Here is a 20,662-nt window from a genome sequence, read left to right as displayed (position 1 = left end):
GGCCACAATTTTGTTGTTGGAAAAATATATTTTATATTTTTAAAATTGACTTTGGCACGGTTAGTTCCAATCCTTGATTCTGATTGGTCAATAGGTGTGCTTTATTTACGATAAAACACTGCTATGACCGCTTCACCCAACGGTTCTATTTAATATCACTGCGCTCTTAGCAACACCCTTAGCAACACATATAATGAAACAAAGTTTGAGAACAGTTTGTTGTTTTTATTTGAGCTTACATGTTGTTGTTCGCAGTCAGGGACTATTTTTTGTAGCGGGTGGAATGCTTTTATTGATTTAACTTCATGAAAGTTGCACTAATACATTTTTTTACTTTAATATTGTGTGGTAACCGTTTTATAAAAGCAATAAGGTACTTGAGGCAAGTGCTGTATCGTGAATAAGTAACGGCTGAAGGGCGTTGTTAGGCATGACGCGAAGCGGAGCCTCTCGTACCTTATTGCTTACATATTTTATAACATTAATAAACCTCTCCACTGGTGGGTTTCCTTTTGATTTAGGACAAAACTATGATGTGTGCATTCTTTCCCAGAGAGCGTATGCTTTTTAAATCTCTTCAATCACTTCCATGCAATTGTTTTATCTTTCCCGAAGTGTACCCTCAGACTGTGTCCCGTGCATTCGCAAATCCATCAGCTCTCCCGCTCTCTCTGGTAAAAGGGTGGCGCTTTGGTTAGCAACGCTCCACTGATTGCACGCGCCTCTCAACAGACGGTCTCAGTACGTTGCGCTGGGTGCAGGGAGTGCTCATGGAAGTTTTAGTTTCCCAGTATCAGTTTGCATTGTTTATAATTCGCATAACTTTTAAGAAAATTACAATAAAAAAAGTATATTCAACCAGCCAAAGTGGCTAGTGGGATTGGCTGTCTTACCCACCACAGCCGAAATCTACCCGCATTTGGCGGGTTGGCGGGTGTTATTGTCAAGCCCTGCATAAGATCATGTTTTTTTTTTGTTTTTTTGCAGATACCCAATTATGTGAGCCTGAAGGGGGAAGGTTTAGGGTGAAATATTCAAATTTTTGATAAAGAGATAAAAGGGGTTGAATGAATGTAAACAGCCCCACCTGAGGGTCAAATGCAGATTATATTGCTTTACATTGTTATTGTTTAACCTGCTGCCTTACAATATTCATACATACTGTTTTAGAGCTGTGAATGTAAACTCGTGTGAACAGAATTGTCGTTTGAACAGAACAGACCCTACAGTAGGTTTATCTACCTGTTCTTCTGAACTGCCAATAATCAATCCAAATGTCATAACATGAGATTAATTCAACTCTCTACCATGATGAAGACATTTTTCTTACATAATATTGTTCACCCAAAGCAATAAATATTAAACAAAGTCTTTATTTGTGTCTTTATGCTAACCGATTAGCCAGATATGCTCACATTTACAAAGCCAGTTACTAAACCATCAATATCACTTTAAATAGTATAATACATTGTATTACCATGTAAACTCTGATTGGATGGTTGAGGGGTACTCATGTTTATGTAATGATCTCTTTGAATCAAGATATCTCCAAACAGCTTCTTACTAGTTCCTTTTGAGATTGAAGATATCTCCAAATAAATAAGTACTAGTAGTTATTCTGTTTTTGATATCAACTAATCATTTCGGATAGTATATATTCCAACAGTGACAAGTATCTTTTTAAATATTACTAGTAACTAATCATTAGCTACTAGTAAGTATTATTTAACACTGGTGCTTAATCATTAGATACTAGTACCCATTTACAGACACTAGTAGTTATTCACCAAGCACCAGCACCCATATATTAGACACCAGTGTCTTTTACAATAGGTACTAGTAACATTTTTAATCTTACTAGTCACAATTGTTTTTGTACCTGTCATATGGAATGACTAGTCAAAATGGCCACTGTATAGTAAAATTAAAAATCTTACTAGTAAAATAAATTATCTTACTAGTTTCTATTTAAAAAAGTACTAGTGTCTAATGAATAAGTACTAGTATTTATTGAATAAGTACTAGTAACTAATTAATAAATACTAGTATCTAATACATAAGAACTTGTATCTATTTAAAAGGTACTAGTATCTTACGAATAAGTACTAATATTTGTTTAATAGGCACTAGTATCTAATAAATAAGTACTAGTATCTAATGAAAAAGAACTAGTATTTAATGAATAGATACTAGTATTTATTAAATAAGTACTAGTATCTAATTAATAAGTACTAGTATATAATAAAGAAGCACTAGTATCTAATGTTTAGGTACTAGTGACGATTGGAATACATACTAGTCAGAATTGAATAGTTGATATCTGAATGACCGATCCTCATAGAAATCAATGGGAAATTTTTGAAATTTGTTACTAGTAACAATGGAATAAATACTAGTCACTATTCCAATAAGTACTAGTATCTAATGAATAAGCACTAGTATCTATTTAAAAAGTACTAGTATCTAATGAATAAGTACTTGTATCTAATTAATAAGTATTAGTATCTAATAAATAAGCACTAGTATCTAATAAATAAGCACTAGTATCTAATTTTTAGTTACTAGTATCTAATGATTAAGAACTAGCATCTAACGAATAGATACTAGTATCTATTGAATAAGTACTAGTATCTAATGAATAAGCACTAGTATCTAAAAAATAAGCACTAGTATCTATTTTTTTAGGTACTAGTATCTAATGGTTAAGAACTAGTATCTAATCGAATAGATACTAGTAACTAAAAAATAAGAACTAGTACCTTAAAAATAGATACTAGTAAATGTAAATGAAAAAATGTCAAAACGGCTTGCCATATTATTAGAATTGCCATTGTTACTAGTAGAAATGTCATTTCTGATGTCAAGAATTACAATTTTAACCAGTGAAAATTGAATTGTTGATATCAAGAACATAATGAATAAAAGTTAAAACGGCTTGCCATATATTCATTATGTTCTTGATATCAACAATTCAATTTTCACTAGTTAAAATTGTAATTCTTGACATCAGAAATGACATTTCTACTAGTAACAATGGCAATTCTTGATATCAACAATTACATTTCCACTAGTAACAATGGTAATTCTTCATATCAACAATTTAATTCTTCATATCAACAATTCATTTCTTCATATCAACAATTCAATTCTTGATATATGTAATTGTATTTTCACTAGTGAAATATCACCATAGGCTACCATTCAAATTCAATTCTTGATATTAAGAATTACATTTCCACTAGTAACAATGTTAATTGTTGATATCAACAATTCAATTCTTGATATCAAGAATTAAATTATTGATATCAACAATTGAGTTCTTGATATCAAGAATTCAATTGTTACTAGTTAAAATGTCAATTCTTGATATCAATAATTCGATTGTCACTAGTAACAATGTTAATTTCTGTTATCTGAAATTGTATTTCTGATATCAATATCATTTCAGATATCTAAAATGGCTTTCTTACTAGTAACAATCCCATTCATGATATCAGAAATTAAAATTGTCACTGGTGACAATCGAATTCTTGATATCAAGAATTATCATTTTAACTAGTAACAATTGAATTCTTGATATCAAGAATTGAGTTGTTGATATCAAGAATTGAATTGTTGATATCAAGAATTGAATTGTTGATATCAAGAATTAACATTTTTACTAGTGGAAATGTAATTCTTGATATCAAGAACTGAATTGTTGATGTCAAGAATTGAATTGTTGATATCAACAATTGAATTGTTGATATCAGGAATTGAATTGTTGATGTCGGGAATTGAATTGTTGATATCAAGAATTAACATTGTTACTAGTGAAGGTGTAATTGTTGATGTCAACAGTTGGATTTGAATGGCAACCTATGGTGACATTTCACTAGTGAAAATACAATTACAGATATCAATAACTTAATTGTTGATATCAAGAACTGAATTGTTGATATCAAGAATTGAATTGTTGATATCAAGAACTGAATTGTTGATATCAAGAATTGAATTGTTGATATCAAGAATTGAATTGTTGATATCAAGAATTAAATTGCTGATATCAAGAATTAACATTGTTACTAGTGGGAATGTAATTGTTGATATCAAGAATTAAATTGCTGATATCAAGAATTAACATTGTTACTAGTGGGAATGTAATTGTTGATATCAAGAATTGCCATTGTTACTAGTAGAAATGTAATATCTGATATCAAGAATTACAATTTTAACTAGTGAAAATTGAATTGTTGATATCACAAATTCATATCCTACGAATGAATAAAAGTTAAAACGGCTTGCCATAATGAATAAAAGTTAAAACGGCTTGCCATACTATAGGTTGCCATTCCAAATCAATTGTAGATATCATGAATTAGATTTTCACTAGTAACAATGTTAATTCTTGATATCAACAATTCAATTGTTGATATCAACAATTCAATTCTTGATATCAACAATTCAATTCTTGATATCAACAATTCAATTCTTGATATCAACAATTCAATTCTTGATATCAAGAATTACATTTCCACTAGTAACAATGTTAATTCTTGATATCAACAATTCAATTCTTGATATCAACAATTCAATTCTTGATATCAACAATTCAATTCTTGATATCAACAATTTAATTCTTGATATCAAAAATTCAATTCTTGATATCAACAATTAAGTTATTGATATCTGTAATTGTATTTTTACTAGTGAAATGTCACCATAGGTTGCCATTCAAATTCAATTGTTGATATCAAGAATTACATTTCCACTAGTAACAATGTTAATTCTTGATATCAACAATTCAATTCTTGATATCAACAATTCAATTGTTACTAGTTAAAATGATAATTCTTGATATCAATAATTCGATTGTCACTAGTGACAATTTAAATTTCTGATATCATGAATGGGATTGTTACTAGTAAGAAAGCCATTTTAGATATCTGAAATGATATTGATATCAGAAATACAATTTCAGATAACAGAAATTAACATTGTTACTAGTGACAATCGAATTATTGATATCAAGAATTAACATTTTAACTAGTAACAATTGAATTCTTGATATCAAGAACTCGATTGTTGATATCAATAATTTAACTCTTGATATCAATAATTGAATTGTTGATATCAACAATTAACATTGTTACTAGTGGAAATGTAATTCTTAATATCAAGAATTGAATTTGAATGGTAGCCTTATGGCAAGCCGTTTTAACTTTTATTCGTTGTGTTCTTGATATCAACAATTCAATTTTCACTAGTTAAAATTTTGATTCTTGACATCAGAAATTACATTTCTACTAGTAACAATGGCAATTCTTGATATCAACAATTACATTTCCACTAGTAACAATGGTAATTCTTCATATCAACAATTTAATTCTTCATATCAACAATTCAATTCTTCATATCAACAATTAAATTCTTGATATATGTAATTGTATTTTCACTAGTGAAATATCACCATAGGCTGCCATTCAAATTCAATTCTTGATATTAAGAATTACATTTCCACTAGTAACAATGTTAATTGTTGATATCAGCTATTTAATTCTTGATATCAAGAGTTAAATTATTGATATCAACAATCGAGTTCTTGATATCAAGAATTCAATTGTTACTAGTTAAAATGTTAATTCTTGATATCAATAATTCGATTGTCACTAGTAACAATGTTAATTTCTGTTATCTGAAATTGTATTTCTGATATCAATATCATTTCAGATATCTAAAATGGCTTTCTTACTAGTAACAATCCCATTCATGATATCAGAAATTTAAATTGTCACTAGTGACAATCGAATTCTTGATATCAAGAATTAAAATTTTAACTAGTAACAATTGAATTCTTGATATCAAGAACTCGATTGTTGATATCAAGAATTGAATTGTTGATATCAAGAATTGAATTGTTGATATCAAGAATTAACATTGTTACTAGTGGAAATGTAATTCTTGATATCAACAATTGAATTTGAATGGCAACCTATGGTGACATTTCACTAGTAAAAATACAATTACAGATATCAATAACTTAATTGTTGATATCAAGAATTGAATTGTTGATATCAAGAATTGAATTGTTGATATAAAGAATTGAATTCTTGATATCAAGAATTAAATTGCTGATATCAAGAATTAACATTGTTACTAGTGGGAATGTAATTGTTGATATCAAGAATTGCCATTGTTACTAGTAGAAATGTAATATCTGATATCAAGAATTACAATTTTAACTAGTGAAAATTGAATTGTTGATATCACAAATTCATATCCTACGAATGAATAAAAGTTAAAACGGCTTGCCATAGGTCCATCCCTAAGTTACACTGCAAAAAACTGACTTTTTTTACTTAGTATTTTTGTCTTGTTTTCAGTACAAATATCTAAAAATTCTTAGATCAAGATGTATTTTCTTAATAAGCACAATGAATTGAGAAAAGACCTAACTTAAGTCTTGTGTTTTTAGACCAAAAATACGCAATTTAAGTGAATTTGTGTTTAAAACAAGCCAAAAAATCTGCCAATGGGGGATTTTTTTTCTTAAATGTTCCTAAAATTTCAAGATTTTTTTCTTACCCCATTGGCAGATTTACCTGTTTTAAAGGTGGAATACGTAGAATTTTTACCACTAGATGGCACCAAAACACAATAACATCAAATGATGTTGATTAATGACGCTCTGAAGCAGCGTGGAATTATGGGATTTGTAGTCTTTAACTCAATCGCTGATGGCCATCAATCAGACACAAACGAGAAATCACGTTGACGGATAAGGTAATCAAGTCTTATAAATGTTGAGTTTGATGATATCGTTTATTTTATTATGTAAGTTTATATGTGATGTTCAAAACGAAATTGTTAGTCATAGATGTTACAGTATAGTCCAAATTCGATGGTTAACACAGCACAGAATTAAGTTTTCAACTTACAAACAATGATTTTTCACATAATGTACACTGAAAAAACGAACTTTTTGGTGTTAACTCTCATAATTTCTACATAATAATATTAACATTTATTGAGAAATGATAGCATTAGCGTAGCGGTGCGCAAGTTCTACCAGGAAACTCGAATGTTACGTCATTCATTTCACAAGGTGCAATCAATCACCCCTGATACTGAGAGTGTGGCTGTTTCTCAATTCCAAGAACGCAAAGAACGGACTTGCGTCCTCGTGGAGATCGGTCTTGCCAGGCGACCTTGGAAGAACGAACTCGGAAGTTTTGCCGCAATGACTTCTGGGGCGTTAAGCGATTTCAGCAAGTCTGCACTCGATGCATCCTCGATATCAAGAACACATCCGGGTATTTTCATGCGTCCTCTGTCCTTGCGTTCTTGAGAATTGGAATGAAATTCGACCGTTAATGATGACGTAGAGCGAGGACACGAGGACGCAAGATCGCTGAAGAACGCATATTGAGAAACAGCCTATATAAACCTCGTACTCACCTGTCTTTGCGTTCGCAGATACTGATGCCAGCATTTACACGCTCGATGTCCAGTGAATATGCTAATGCTAACTAAAGCGTTAGTTACCCGAATTACGCCGATTCAAATGTTGAGTGATTTTATCGGGCATTCGAACTGGTTTCCTGGGATTTTATTATCTCGTTTCGTTTCACCTGCAACATCGCGAGGAGCTCTCACAAAAGGTTAAAGACTTAAAAAGGGAAGTCTGCAAGCTTCCTTAAGTGTGTAACCCTGCAGTACACAGAGAAGGATACCACATGCGTTTCTTTTTATGTACAGTGCAGGAACATTTGGATGATCTGTAAAGTGTAATATTAATATTGACTGTCGCACACTCTGAACGCCCGCAGCAGATGTCAGTAATCATCATTGATTGGCGAAGCGCTGCACCTGCACGGGTTTGGAAGAATGCCGAAGCTTGTTATCTCCCTCATCACATGGATCTTTGTCTTTCGTCTACAATACCAAATGCTCCGCTTATCACTGGTTTTAAACCGTACGCGAATGTTTTGTGAAGCAAAGACATGGAATCGACTTGGATGAACGACTATTGCTCGCGAAACTTTCACACATTAAATACGGCGTGTATGCTAGTGATGGGCAGTCAGGCTCTTTCCATTGATTCGGTTCTCTCGGCTCAAGCGCTGGCTCTACATTTTAGTGATGGCAGTCCGGCTCTTTTCATAGATTCGGTTCTTCTGGCTCGGCTCCCTTAGAAGAGCCGGCTCCCCTGCATGCGTCTGAAGATTCGGCTCTGCTCGTTCGCTACAAAGAATCAGCTCTTAGAGCCGCTTGTCGCGAGCGACCCATCACTAGTGTATGCAGTGCATGACATGATGCAAACAGGCAAATGACGCGGTCTAATGTTCGTGTGTTTCATTGGAATAAGGAATGCGCAAAGTATACGAGCTTCATCTGAACTGTCCCTTTCAGTGTTTCCCTAAAACATCAATAATATAAGGTACTATTTATTCATGTAACAGGTCTTGCAACGTCCTATACCTGCTACGGTACTACAATGCAAGTTGCTTAATGCTTATTAACAGTATTCATGCAAACTGTTTATATCAAATGCAAATATTCACGTTAGATCTTCACTCACCTGATCCTAATTACAGACTTTAAGGATACGGGGATACGCTATTTTCGAACTTTAAATCTTATGGTAATAGTTTTCAAGCACACATTTTGTTGCTGAGCAAATCGTAAGTGTGTGTGTGGTCGAATGGCAATAGTAATGCATATTGTCAATTTCATTGAGCACGGGGTTCAGCATAAATGTTTCCATCTAAAGCTTTGTGCTTTAAGATCTTCAGTTATGCACATGTATAAAGTACGAGAATGCATCAACTTTTAATTGTACTTTTCAAATGAGACTTTATTCCAGATCTCAGTCAACTTCTTATCCGAGCTCGGTTGCGTTGAACATCCCATCTATTTATCTGGATTATCTTCTCCTACGGTAAGCTATCTTATTCATTATACTGGATTGGCTGATAGTGCACAGTACATGCTTTTACAACCGAAAGATGACTATGTTACAGGCAATATGGAGACGGAGCTGAGGTTGTGTGGTGTATTTAATACAATTAAAACGTGCATTTGTGTTATTCCTGAGGGCTTGCCGTTGTTTTGATCGGTGTGCACTGCATTCTGCGGATGTCTCAACAAAAGTTGAGCCTGTACACCATGTTGAGTGTGTTTGTTAGGCAGTAGACTTCAGTTGAAAAACGCGCGCCTTGCTGCTTTAAGAACACAACAGCTTGCTTCAGTTTGAACCATTTAAGCGCATTGTGCTTTGTTTGCGATGCAGGCACCCAGAGCATGCGCATGGGTAGGCTACAGCGGATGTCTGGACACTGGTTTGAAGATGTAATAATGTGACTGCTAGCTTTTACTGTATATCACAGCACGTAATCCCAATTTAAAGTGCTGTTGAACGTTGGTAACGTATGTTTCGCCCGAAATGGTGGTGCCACCAGCTATAAACACAGAATACAAACACAATTTCCTTGTTTTAACATGGAACCCAATGGAAATAATGTCTAAATATTTCTTCAAGTGGTGTTATGTTTGAATATGGTGGTGTTCGATTATCTTATGTGTTTCAACTATTGAATTTCAATTGTTTCATGCTGTTTTAATGACGTCCAACATGACTGGAGAATTGGAATGCATCTGAAATAACTTGTTTCTAATTTAATTCTATGTTCTGTTTAAAGCCTGGAATACACTACAGGATTTTTGCACTCCGACAAGATTGTAACAGCAAATGCATTGTGCGGTGATCATGCTGAATTTCTGACACTGTCAGAAAACTATTGTAGCCTATCTTGGACACAAGACCAGGAAAACGTCCATCTTTGAACTTCTCCCATGCACCGTACAACACTTTACCACCGAAGAGCCATGATCATAGAAATCGTGATGATTGTTCCACGATGCAAATCTTCGTCTGGGAAAGCAAAAAATCATGCAGTTATGATTCTAAATGATAACTTTACAAGGAACTTTGTCTGGAATTAGGTGCATACAATCCACTTACTCTGCATCCTCAAGTAAATAGCGAAACATGCATCAACTTTCCATATAACCACATGACACCGGCTGCTAGGATTTAAAACATTATAACAGCGCGGCTGCATACATGAGGCAAGCTATTTTAAAACTATATACATGTTTTTACTCAGACTACGGACATGCAGTTCTATAAGTGCTTTATTTTCAGTGCCTGCATTACCATCAGGCCTCCTTATCGACTTCCAGGAACTCTTATTACAAACGGCTGCAAGGATTTGGCATGCATAATTGCTACATGTACAAGAAATTTGCTTTCGTTAGTATTTGGCCGTGCACACTTGCCGCGTGCACGCAGGTTGTCACGTTTCACGTCCGCAGTCGTGTATGGTGCGGCTTCGATCGTTGCTGGATTGCCAGTGTGGCGGAGGATCTTTCAACAAATAATTTAGAACTTCTTAAGTGCATATCATGTAAGACTATTTGCACAAAATTGTTACGTTTAATCATGCTATTATGGTTAGTCAAAATTTAAGCTGTAAACTTTCATCTAGAAGGCTATTACGTTCGGAGTACGTCCATCTATCAACTGCACAACCCTACTGGTACCGCACCTCAGTTTTGGGGGGGTCTTAATTTATATCGTAAACGGAGAATTGTATATAATCATCTGTGTGTCATGGCGAAGCAAGCAAGACAAGGCAATGGGTTATTTCTTAAAACCAAAAGTGCACAAAGCAGAACCAGAATGAAGACCAGAATACAGGACCTAAAAGTGATTGACAGCTAACATAATCGACAAAGGACAACTGAAACACAAGGACTGTATATATTCACGTTGGGTAAACAAGATATCAAGACACACCTGGAAAACAATCTAGAACAAGGACCAAATAACTACAAGAACTACAGTCATGGATGACATTACAGAACTTCAAATAAAGAGTACAAGACTGGAGAAACCCAAGTCACGACAGACACTGTGCAATCTTTAGCATCAGTCAGATTTGTTTGTAACCTTCTAATCTTCTCCCTACTTTTATAATGACAATATAAAAGCATGTATACGTCAATTGTCTCTCTTCATCAGGAGCCGCGCTCCTAATTTTACCGTATGCAGGAAAACACTATTACATTCAATTCAATAATGGTAAGCAATAATCAAGGTATGTTTAAGCAAATTACTGGTGATGGTGGTGTATTTAACCTTGCTAAATCATGGCCTTTGCCATTTATATCATTTCTTACTCTGGCATATCGTTGCCTTTCAAAGGTCTACGCGGCCTTTTCTCATTAGGCATATCGTTGCTTTCTATGGCCTACGCGGCCAATCTCTGTCTGGCATATCGTTGCCTGCTATGGCCTACGCGGCCTATTTCTCTGGCATATCGTTGCCTTCAAAAGCCTACGCGGCATTTTACTACTAGGCATATTGTTGCCTTCTACGGCCTATCTCTATATGGCATATCGCTGCCTGCTATGGCCTACGCGGCCTATTTCTCTGGCATATCGTTGCCTTCCAAAGGCCTACGCCGCCTTTTCCCACTAGGCATATCGTTGCTTTCTGTGGCCTGTGCGGCCTATCTCTGTCTGGCATATCGTTGCCTTCTAAAGCCTATGTGGCTTTTCCCACTAGGCATATCGTTGCCTTCTACGGCCTATGCGGCCCATCTCTCCAGCCTATCTCTCTGGGGCATATCGCTGCCTTCTATGGCCTAAGCGGTAATCCCATGGCCTCTTATGGCATCCTTCAATGTCAGTAGATAACAATTTCTCTTATCTGTTTCAGGAACCTCAAAGAAACACTGGTGGGTACCGATCATTGCGATCAATTTTTGGGGATTAGATTCTGGCCTGTCTTCATCTTCAGACAGGAACCGCAAGAATCCGTGACCCCCGGATTTGAACTATGGTCGGGGCCTATGCCAAAGAACTATACTGTGTTACATTCTAACCTTGGTTGCTAACTACTGTTAAATAAACTCATATATCAAGTCTTAACCTATCTTCGAGTCTTTCTGGTAGAACTACATTTTCCTAAGTAAAATGATGATAAATACACAATTGATTCATGTAAAAAATGAACTGTGTGGGAATAGTAAGTCTTATTAGATATTTTCTTGTATTATTTAACTGTTTTATAATCACTGCACATAGTCCTAAAATAATTAAGTAAATTTTAATCAAAAACTTTAGCAGATTCAAGTAAAAATCTTAGTTCATTTTAATTAAAAATATTAAATCCATTAAACTAAAAAATCGAATAAAAATTTAATTACATTTATTTGCACATGTTGTAAGGAATACCCACAATTCTTTGCGCCTGAATATTTTTATTTTTTAAGCTTTATCACAGAATAAGAACTGATAAGAACTTTAACTGCTTAAAATTTTTTTAGCAAAATGTCATAAAGGTTTAAGCTCTTATATTATTGATGTTGTTTTGTTGTAAATAATAATTTTGTGAAGTCACCGTTTATGTGATCAGTGTTTCTTTACATGAACCCTGTTCAGAACATTGTATTGTAATTCTCTCCACAGTGCTGATAATGCATGTCAGAAACACAGTTTGTGTGCGTTTCTGTTCCGAATCAAGTTTATTCAATGACTGACTTGTTGTCAGTCATGAATTTTGTGTTATAATGCCATTTATAACACTAAAAATAACTAGGTCCATAGGAATATGTTAAAGAAAATAACAAACAGAAATAAGATTTATTTAATATTATTAGGACAGCAATGTTTTAATTTTCAAAAAAACCTAATAGACTTTACGTAAACGATTAAAATAAATCAAACTTCTAAATAAAATAATTAAGTAACATTTAATTAATTATTTAACATATGTTTTATCATGCAATTATAAGTAAATTTTATTTGTTATTTGTAAAATTATTTTAGTAGGTAAGTTTTACTTATAAAAAAGCAGTAATTTACTTGAAAATTGTTACAAGGATTTTTTAAGTAAATTTTACAAGTTGGTTTTTTTCAGTGTATTGACAGTACAAATCTTATTGTGAAGTGTCTTAAAATGACCATTTATATTGCTGTACAATACCTCTTGATGTGCATATCGTCCGCGGGAAGACGCGCTGATTACAATCTACACACTAATGTTGTGATCAATATAATAGCATACGTTTTTTGAAGGGTTAAGGCACGACTATAACATGCCCTTAAGTCCATAAGCAAGCGCGTAGCCCGACAGGCGCTATCGCATAGTTCCCCATTTGTCCACGACACTGGCTGCGTCCGAAAACTCAAGGCAGTGACTTGTTGCCTCGCTGCCTCATGAGGCCATGACTTCGGAGGCACTTCAAAGGCAGCTCAGAGAAAGGCTTTCGGACGCACTTCAAAGGCAGCGTGTTTGTGATAACTAATCACATATTTGAAAACTACAATACTAATTTAGAAATGCAATTAAAATGTGTAAAAAGTGAAAATATACCTTTATTTACATTAAATTTTGGCTCCAGTCGCTTCCTTGGCCGCCATTTTATTTTTTCGAACTCGACCACTGTTGTCATGTGGTGACAAAGGGTCACATGGATATTAACGTCATTGACAAGAGACTGAACTGCCCCGTGTCAATGTTTTGAATGGCACTTTTCTCACGATTTACAAGTAGTTGAAAACATTACAGATATTGATAGTAATCAGCTGGACAAAATCTGGCGTAGTGGTTTTTGGACATTTTACTGCAAATATCTTACAAATTGCACCTTTAAGCACAAATTTTGTCAAAAAAAACTAAACTTATTTTCTTAGATCATTTTGTTAATAAAGTACATCTTAATTTAAGCATTTTCAGATATGTGTACTGAAAGCAAGACAAAAATAACAAGATGTTTAAGACTAAATTAGGAGAGAATTGACTACATCTGCAAAGTGCTAAGACTGCTCATTTTCTGCTAATCTTTCACTTTTTTATCCTCTGTTTTTTCTACAGTAGATCAATATTTGACATCATTCATTTCTCTTAATGTATAGGAAATGACTACATATCACCCAGGTAAACGCGTGTTTTGTTTTTGATTACTTAGCAATAAAACCAACAATTAGCTGATGCAGCAAATGTGTTTCCTATTGTCTTATTTTTACTAAAAGCTTTCACATTTTTGCTATGCAGTAATAATCTCCTTCTTTACTCGCACTTACAGTAAACACAGTGATTAAATGCGCTCTGTGTGTGTGTGTGTGTGTGTGTGTGTGTGTGTGTGTGTATGTGTAGAGTAAATGAAAGAAAGAGCCTCAGTGGGATTAAGAAAAACATCTAACATGATTATATGGATCTATAAAGCACTGATGCACATTTTAAAGGTTTTAAAGGTAATCTGCAGCTGACAGCACAATAATTATCTTTTGTAATGCATCATTTATGAGATGTCTGGAGCTTTACTTTAACAGCTTTTGTTGAATTAAAACAAATACCTGACAAAGATTCATTGCATAACTTAAATGATTTAGAAGAAAATGTTTTGCCTTTGTGCACAGTTACATATAATTACATATGCACAATTTTATTTGCCTAATCTTAACAATATATTCAGTATATTTATTTACATTAATACTGTGTGTATAGAATTATCCGCAGCTTTAATTCAGTGCATTGTTACATCTGTCATAATTACACCTGATATTCCTCTGCTGAAGAGAAAGCTTGAGTTTATTCTCACTTACCCTTCATAGTAATCATGTTTGGACTGGGCACCAGAGGGACGGACAGAAGGAACAGCAGATACACCACTGATAGCCCATTGTATCTGAATAATATTGCTGTAAAAAGAAAAAATCAACATCATAAGATTTTGTTCATGCTTCCATGCTGTTTCAATTCCTATCTTTACATTTAACATTACACCCCCCACCCTCATCAAAACACTACATATGATAAGATTAATCTCAGGTGTCTGATAAGAGTTAATATGATCTGATCTGTAGTTGCATTCACAGAAACATTAAAAAGATATATGTCTGTATGAGCCGATGGTGTAGTGGGCAGTGTCTGACATATGGTGCAGTCGCACTTTTGACGCCCAGTGTTCGAATCCCGGCTCGAGGTCCCTTGCCGATCCCATACCCCTCTCTCCACCCTGTACTTTCCTGTCGTCTCCTTAAATACTGTCTATCAAATAAAGGCAAAAATGGCCCGCAAAATAACTACAAAAAATAAGATATATTTCAGATACAGCAACAGAAATAAAATTCAATTGAGCAGAAGCTATAATTCTGTTAAGTTATACAAATATTTTGAATATTTTATATAATGGTGTGTATTTCGGATAAAAAAACAAAAGCATTTGTTGGTTTACAAAATTTGAGATTTCCGTGATTCATGTTGGATATTGTTTGTAGACGTCAAGTAAGAATGTGAAGAAATAAAGTTCATTTCTGGCTGAAATGTTAAAACAAATAAAAGATTTCTGCTGGCATCTGATCACAAGCCCCCCTTCACCACCGGCAAACATCACATTTAATCTGACAGGACTCCTCCCTAATATTTAAAATCTACTTTATTAGCAATGGCGTGACTAGACTTTTTTTTTAAGGGGTGGGCAGGGGATGGCCAAGACTACTTTAAGGGGTCCATAGTCCATGAAAGAAAACAATGTGTATCAAAAAATCACAAATGAATCTCTCGCTGAATAGCTACTTCACACTCACATTAGATAAATATTCATATAACTGCATAAATTACTAGATGTAAACATGTAAGAGTGAATAAAACATTTATTTTTCCCACATCTGATTTACTGTCTGTTAATGAAGCAAAATATCTACTGTTAACCGCAGTAACTTTCATAAAAAGAAATCTAAACTCCATGAAACCTTACTTCAAAAAGCAAAAAAAATACTTTTTTGACTATTTTTTTTTTTAAGTAAATATGGATTCATGTTTTTTTTAGTTATAAAAGTTAATAAAATTCTTCTTTTGTAATTTAATTAACTTTAATTGCAGAGACAAAAAGACAATTACTATACACATTCTTTCAGCCTACGCTGAAATCATTATGTAGTATTTGCAATGTACTGTAAGTTAATATTCTCTTAAAGGCAGAGTGCACAATGTTTGAAAAACGCTTTGGAAAAGGAAACGGGCCGACTACCAAAACACACTTATAGCCAATCAGCTGTAAGGAGCGTGTCTACTAACCGACATTCTTGCCGGGTTGCGTATGTGTGGGGCGGGTCTTTTAAAAGAAGGTCAAGATTCTATTGGGGTAGGGGCGTGTTTGTTTAGGTGATTTCAAATATCAACATTGGCTTTCAAACATTGTGCACTCCGCCTTTAATATTTTTTAACAATGCTGCGCTGCCGCACGTCTAAATAAACACGGCGATTAACGGGAAGTGAATTATTAGATGTGGTGAAAGAAGTGCATTAAATTTAGTGTGGCACCCGGGGTGGCCAGTCAGATGTCGAGGGGTCCAGTGCCACCCCAACACCCCTTTGGCTCCGCCACTGTTTATTAGGTACACCTTGCTAGTACCAGGTTGGACCCGCTTTTGCCTTAATTCGTCATGGCATAGATTGAACAAGGTGTTGGAAACATTCCTCAGAGCTTTTGGTCCATACTGACATGATAGCATTACGCAGTGGCTGCAGATTTGTCTGGTGCACATCCCTGATGCTAATCTACCATTTCACCTAAAGGTGCTCTTTTGGATTAAGATCTGGTGACTGTGGAATTATTGTCACGTTCAAGAATCCAGTTTGAGATGATTTGAGCTTTGTTACATGATGCATTATCCTGCTGGAAGTATACAGTAGGTACACTGTGGTCATAAAGCCTAAATGATGCTTAACTGGTACCGTACTAAGGGCCCCAAAGAGTGCCAAGAAAATGTGTGCTATTACACCACCAGCAGCAGCCTGAAACATTGATACAAGGCAGGATGATCCATGTTTTCATCTTGTTTACGTCAAATTCTGACCCTATCATCTGAATGTGGCAGCTGAATTCGAGACACATCAGACAAGGCAGTGTTTTCCAATTCTCTATTGTCCAATTTTGTTGAGCTGGTGTGAACTGTAGCCTGTTTTCTGTTCTTAGACAAAAAAATCTGTAGAAATGACAGTATTACTGGGTATTACTGGCAACTTGCTGCCAGTAACTTACTGTAGATTTTACATTTATGTTATTTACTAGCAACAGCTTGTTCAAAGTTAAATGAACATGAAACATTTTCAGTCTTTATCTTCTACAGTAAGTTACTGGCAACCAGCTATATAATTACAGCAAATGTTTTACAGTGCATTCAGAGTTTTGTTGTGTTTTTTACTCTTCTGTTTTTGGTAAATTCAATGCATATTCACATTCTATCAATGTCTTGAATATCAATGGCTGTGCATATAACCCATTAAATAAGTGTACCTAATAGGTGTACCTAAACTGGACAATGAGTGTCTCTGTCTGGCTTTACCATTAAAGATCCTACAGACCATTTCTTACTGATCATAAAGTCCATGAGAGAGCAGTGAAAGATAAAAATCGTCCTACACTAAAATGACAAAAAATTGGATTTACGTAATTCAATTATAGACACTGGTTGCACATAATTGAAATGTTTTCTTAAAATAAAATTATAAGAATCTGCAGAGTTTATTTTAAGAAAACTTATCTCAATTATGTGGAACCAGTGTCTATAATTGAATTACGTAAATCTAACAATTCTTTTTGAATTGTATCTTAACATTGATGCAACACGTATCTCAATAAAAATACAGTAAAAAATACTGTACATCCATTACAGTTTAAATATCAAATTTAGTCACATTTTTTTATTGTACAATACAGCACCTAAACTAAACTACGACACCGTTGTATTTCTATAAACAATCAGTTTAAGTGAACTAGATCTAGAATAGTTTAGAATAGTCAGTGTAATTTACACTACACTATTATCACATGTACTGTGTGTTTACAGTTTAATTATGAGTCCTTAATAATAATAGTAACATAAATCTGCTCTCATTCATATAAAACATTTGTTTATTATTTATTAATACATCACAGTAGGTCTACTATAATCATTTTATTTAACATTTCACCTAAGTGCATTCAATACTGAAGTAAGACTTCTTTCAATCTATATTCATTCAGGTTAATTGTTTTGTTTCAAACATTAAGATATGCTAAAGATATTTTTAATATTTTTAGTTAAATTCATGCTTATGTTTATTTTGTGACACATAAGAAGCACATGTATAAACTAAAATCTACAAAATCTGCATTTTTTTAACATCCCACAAATGTTCAAACTTTGTCTAGACAATAATATTGCTGTCTTGTTATAGTTTTTTTAAATAATGCTGTAAAATATACATTTGAAGTAATATAAACAGGTTTCCCAAACAAAAGATTGTACAGTCAGCACAATGTTTGCCTTGATATACATGAAAGACTAAATATTTACTTTAATTATCATTAACAAAATATGTCAAACAACAGGAAAGCTTTTAAACAGAACTCACCGATCAGTAGTGAAAGAGGCAGTAAGAGATTAAAGAGCAAGAAGACTCGGATGTCTCCTGACATGTTTGACTCTCACGCTGTCTTCATTCAGTCTGCTGGAGTAAAACTGTGAGCAGCAGTGAAGATGAAGGATCACGTCATCTTCATCACCTGCTCTACACTCATAAAGTACAAACACATGGATAGGTATAATTCACACAAGTTAAACCAAGAAAGAGATATGGTATTATTTTATATACACATTTAGTATGACAAACAAATATAATCGCCCTTAAAAGCATATTACCCAAAACAAACACATTTTTGTCTATACTGTATCTGTCAGCTAAAAATCATATGAGAAATGTTTTAAAATGTAAAACAATTTGAGGGAAATTTTGTGGAAAATATCTTCTCTGACTTCAGAAGTGACCACTAAATGATGTTTAATGCTTCACATCTTCTAGATGTACTTCAGTACTTCAGCTTTAGTTGTTGTTATCCTTTTTGTTGCTTTGTTTTTTTAGTCAACTAGAAGTGATGGCAATATCAGCTACTTTGTTAAAAAAGTACATTAAAAGATCAAATTCAAACTGAATGATGAAAACACAGAATAACATACAATCAGACCAGTGATAATTAATCCCTTTTTATATATCCACACTAGCACAATATAAAAACATAGAACACATCTCCCATATACATATATAGGCTACCTACATTAATACCGACATAAACTCATCCACTCATAATATTTTGGCTCCATATACATACACATATAAACACATATAAATCTGAATTGCTCGAAATAGATTAAAGATGCAGTTTGTAAATTTTAGCAGCATCTATTGGTGAGGTTGCGCATTGCAACAAATGTCTCAGTCCACTGCTCACCCCTCGCTTTTGAAACGCATAGAGGAGCTACGTTAGCCACCACCGGACAAACATGTAATCGTTGGAGACAACTTAGTAAAAAAAGTTTGTCCGTTAAGGGCTTCTGTAGAATCTGGAGGCACAAAATGGTGACTTCCATGTAAGGGGACCCTCGGTGTATGTAGATAAAAACATCTCATTCTAAGGTAATAAAAACAAAACGGTTCATTATGAAACGTCTTTATACACCCCTGATTATATAGTTTTGTATAATATTTTTCATTTATGTCAAGAGATCCTTCTAAAAATTACACACTGCACCTTTAAGTAAAAAAAAACAATAGAGCAATGCATCATGATCTATATTATCAACGCGGAATCCACCGGATTTCATACCCAGTGGAGTTGGTATCTAATAATAATAGTAAATGTGTAAAGTAGCATAAAATAGAACTACATAATAAAGCAAGAAAAAAACTACCTCAAATGTGTACCTATTTAATGATTGGATTCCACAAATGATAACAACACAACACATACATACATACAAGACAATACAGCATTTAGTGTATGTGTAGCAAGTGAACAAAATTGAAATTTAATAAACTTACTATTGCGCTTCTGATTTGGCTGTGAGATTCACTGAAAATGAATTGAGAATTAATTGGCTGTGAGAATTTTCATTCCAAAATGGCAGCAGTGTTACTGAAGCGCCACCTAGTGGCTGTTGCCAAAATGCATCGGAGTTTCGCCTCTTGTTCTTGTCACAGGTCGGAGCGGACCACAGATGTCGTAAGTCTCGCCCCTCCCTAGTTTCCACCTCGAGGAGGTCCCAAGAGCACCCCAATGACCAGACACACAGAGAGTGTAAGTACAATTAAAACAAACTTTATTAAATTACTTAAAAGGGTATGGGGAAGGGTGAAAGGGAGGCTAAAATCCAACTCTCCAGTTGGAGAGGAACAATCTCGAGTCTCTTAGACTCCGTCGCGGGAAATCTCTGGTGGGTCCTTCACTCCTCTTTACTTCTGGTTATGCGACGACAATCGGCTTATTCATAAAGTGCCCCTTGGTTCTGGCTTGCAGGGAGACTGTCCAGGGCCCCCTCCTTTCCTGGACGTAAAGGATACAGGTGGTAAGTATTGAGAGTTTGAATGCAAGATGGGTACCTGCGGCCACACGTGGCGAGCTCCGAGACGGCCCAGCGGGTTGCACTCCTGACCGTCCAGATACAGGTGGGGCTGCACGTCGGCTGCCGGGATCTGACTTGGACCGTCCTGGTAGGTACAGTATATGGAGGGTTTCCTCTATAGATGTATCACTGGGAAACAGGTCGATGTACAGGTAGGCGCCTCAGA

General features: G+C 34.5%; 1 protein-coding gene across 1 annotated transcript in view; it reads right to left on the bottom strand.

Moving 5' to 3' along the window:
- Positions 1-18,602, bottom strand: part of LOC129452002 (piezo-type mechanosensitive ion channel component 2) — a 73,244-nt gene extending 54,642 nt beyond the window's left edge. The window contains 2 exon segments of the mRNA XM_073854824.1: positions 14,656-14,751; positions 18,452-18,602. Of these exon segments, the coding sequence (XP_073710925.1) occupies positions 14,656-14,751; positions 18,452-18,515 (160 nt within the window). The 5' untranslated portion in view covers positions 18,516-18,602.
- Positions 18,603-20,662: the final 2,060 nt, after the last annotated feature.

This window comes from Misgurnus anguillicaudatus, chromosome 17 (assembly GCF_027580225.2).
Source record: "Misgurnus anguillicaudatus chromosome 17, ASM2758022v2, whole genome shotgun sequence".
In the NCBI taxonomy this organism is placed as follows: Eukaryota; Metazoa; Chordata; class Actinopteri; order Cypriniformes; family Cobitidae; genus Misgurnus; species Misgurnus anguillicaudatus.
Note: the sequence above shows the minus strand (reverse complement) of the source record. Positions and strands in the feature narration are given on the sequence as shown.